General features: G+C 42.9%; 1 protein-coding gene across 1 annotated transcript; it reads left to right on the top strand.

The window, feature by feature from the left end:
• Nucleotides 1–415: 415 nt before the first annotated feature.
• On the top strand, nt 416–2,211 carry LOC130562023 (zona pellucida sperm-binding protein 4-like). Its single transcript, XM_057346810.1, has 8 exons — nt 416–714; nt 787–974; nt 1,042–1,139; nt 1,212–1,369; nt 1,473–1,665; nt 1,737–1,884; nt 1,962–2,034; nt 2,104–2,211. Exons 1-8 carry the CDS (start codon nt 426–428, stop codon nt 2,172–2,174), a joined length of 1,218 nt encoding a protein of 405 aa, XP_057202793.1. The 5' UTR covers nt 416–425; the 3' UTR covers nt 2,175–2,211.
• Nucleotides 2,212–2,763: the final 552 nt, after the last annotated feature.

Raw genomic sequence — 2,763 nt, 5'->3', positions numbered from 1 at the left:
TATCGATTTTGATGTTTTTGAATGTAAAGACCATGTTAACGTCATAAGTAGACCTCAGACAACAGTATAAAAGAATAAAAAAGGCCAGTTCATGAGACCTTTAAAAGGTGCTTTTGTATTTTTAATGTCTAGCTGTTGTGTGAAATGCTTAAATGAACAGCAAACAGATGTTAACAACTTTCCATTTTTGAAAGTATGCTTTACTTTCGTTGGCTTTGTAGAGATTGGTTAAAACATGATCATATAAAATCTTGAGAGTAAACAGAAATCACCCTGTTTGTAGCTTCCAGAAGGTCTGGAGAACAATCATTGTTAATTGATCAAGGAGGAGCTACAATTTCTGACTGACGATTTACAGAGTATATAAGACTAAACACACGACTCTTAGAGCGTCTGCTTGTGGCAAGATGGCTGGAACTACAGGGATGTTTTGGCGTGTGGCTTTTTGTGCATGGGTTTGTGCTTTCTGTTGTGCTGTTCCACAGTTTAGTAATTTTCCCCAGGAGCCTCAATCTTCAGTCTTCCAGCAAACTGGACAACAGTTTTCTCAGAAGTTTTCACTTCAAAAGCCAGTGGTGCAGTCAGAACCTCTTGACAAGTGTGCTGTAGCTGATTATGAGCAGATCCAGTGTGGACAATCTGGTATCAGTGGTGCAGAGTGTGAAGCTATAAACTGCTGCTTTAATGGACAGCAGTGTTATTATGGGATGTCAGGTAAGGGTGTTAGACCAGTGAAATGTTTCTTGCCAAGCTGATTCTCTGATAACTTACTCTGTATAATTAAAGTGACTGTCCAGTGTATAAGAGATGGTCAGTTTGTGTTAGTGGTGGCTAGAGATGTTACTCTGCCTCGTCTGAGTCTGGACACGGTCCGTCTGCTGGGTGGAAATGAAGCACCTTGTGGTCCTGTTGGTGCAACGCCTTCCTTTGTTGTATACCAGTTTCCAGTCACTGCCTGTGGCACCAGCATGATGGTAAGTTTGCTGTTGATGATTTGGATGTCTAGAACAGAATTTATGTCAATCGTGTTTTTGCTTGCAGGAGGAAAATGGTTATGTGGTGTATGAGAACAGAATGACTTCATCCTATGAAGTGGGGATTGGACCTCTTGGCTCCATCACAAGGGACAGTCAATTTGAGTAGGTCATCTGTTTTCTCTTGGGACTGTGACTCCTAGAACAGATGTAAGAAGCTCACTCTTTGTTGTCTAGACTTCTCTTCCAGTGTAGATATTCTGCCACTGCTGTGGAAGCTCTGGTTGTGGCGGTCAACACTGTTCCACCACCTCCACCTGTAGCTGCTCCTGGACCCCTAAGGGTGGAGCTTAGACTGGCAAATGGCCAATGTGTCACTAAAGGCTGTGCAGAAGGTAACGATGTGCTAGTCTTCAAAATCTCCTCTCAAGAGGAGTGGTACTTGTAGCACTGGTCTCAAACTCTAGATGGGACAGTAACATGAGTGTTCATCCTCAGGAGATGAAGCGTACACATCCTACTACGGTGAGGATGAGTATCCAGTCACAAAAGTCCTGCGAGAACCTGTGTATGTTGAGGTGCATATTTTGGAGAGGACTGACCCCAATCTTGTCCTGATGTTGGGACGCTGTTGGGCGACATCAACCCCTAGTCCTCTCAGTCTACCCCAGTGGGATCTTCTAGTTGATGGGTGAGTAGAATCCCAAGCATTTGTCCAGATAGTGTGCTGTGAACGAGTCCTGACTGTCACTTCGGTTTTAGATGTCCTTACCAGGATGACCGTTACCTGACAGCACTGGTTCCTGTTGTTGGCTCGTCTGGTCTTCAGTTCCCAACCCACAACAAGCGCTTTGTTGTGAAGATGTTCACGTTTGTGGATCCATCATCACTGGCCCCTCTGCAGGAGACTGTATGATTTCCTTACAGCCTTCCTTATCTAAATTGCCTTTTGTATTTGTTGCTAAAGCTGATCTCTTTGTTGGTCAGATCTATATTCACTGTAGTACTGCGGTGTGCCACCCTGCTTCTGGTTCCTGTGAGCAGAGCTGTGCTAGGAAAAGTAGGTGTTTCACTTTGGTTTGTGTACAACATCAAAAGACCTCAGTTACATCTCACACTCTTGTTCCAGGGAGAGCTGTTGCTGGAAAAAGGAGTGAAGAAACTGTGGTTTCCAGTGGAGGTGTATTCTTTACAATGTAAATTTCATTGCTGATTTTAATAAAGTTGTTAGACTCTACCTGTTGTCAGAATTTGTTTACACCGTGGCATTTTCAGGAGTTTTTCCCAATGACCATTGAAGTGTCTTGAGACAGAGCTGGTTTTAAAGGAAACGCCTTTTTCATGTTTTACAAATTAAACAACCACAACAAATCAGACAGAATGTTGCGGACCAAAGGCAGCACTTCATGCGCCAAGCAGAAACGCCTGATGATCACAAACACCATGAAATGCTTCTGTCGAAGACCCAGGTGCATCACAGTCCAAACAGTTAAAGTGCACACACCAGCACCAACAAAGTATCAATTTGATAAAAAATCAAATATCAAACTAAATCCTAGGCAGTGCATTCAATACTACCATGATTTGCAAAACAAGAAATGAAAATGGCATCAGAAATTCATCTGTTTCACCTCTTCATATATACAGGACTTAAATGCTTACATTTAATGCTTCAGATGAGTGTGTGTGCATGAAATGGCCCGATCACTCAACCTGATCACTCAACCTTAGTGACACTCCTTGCAGTAAAAGCTTTTTCAATTAGGAATTCCATTAGCCTTTCTCTCGC

This window comes from Triplophysa rosa, linkage group LG11 (assembly GCF_024868665.1).
Source record: "Triplophysa rosa linkage group LG11, Trosa_1v2, whole genome shotgun sequence".
NCBI classification, from domain to species: Eukaryota; Metazoa; Chordata; class Actinopteri; order Cypriniformes; family Nemacheilidae; genus Triplophysa; species Triplophysa rosa.
The sequence above is the reverse complement of the archived record's forward strand: the minus strand, read 5'-3'. Positions and strand labels throughout refer to the sequence as shown.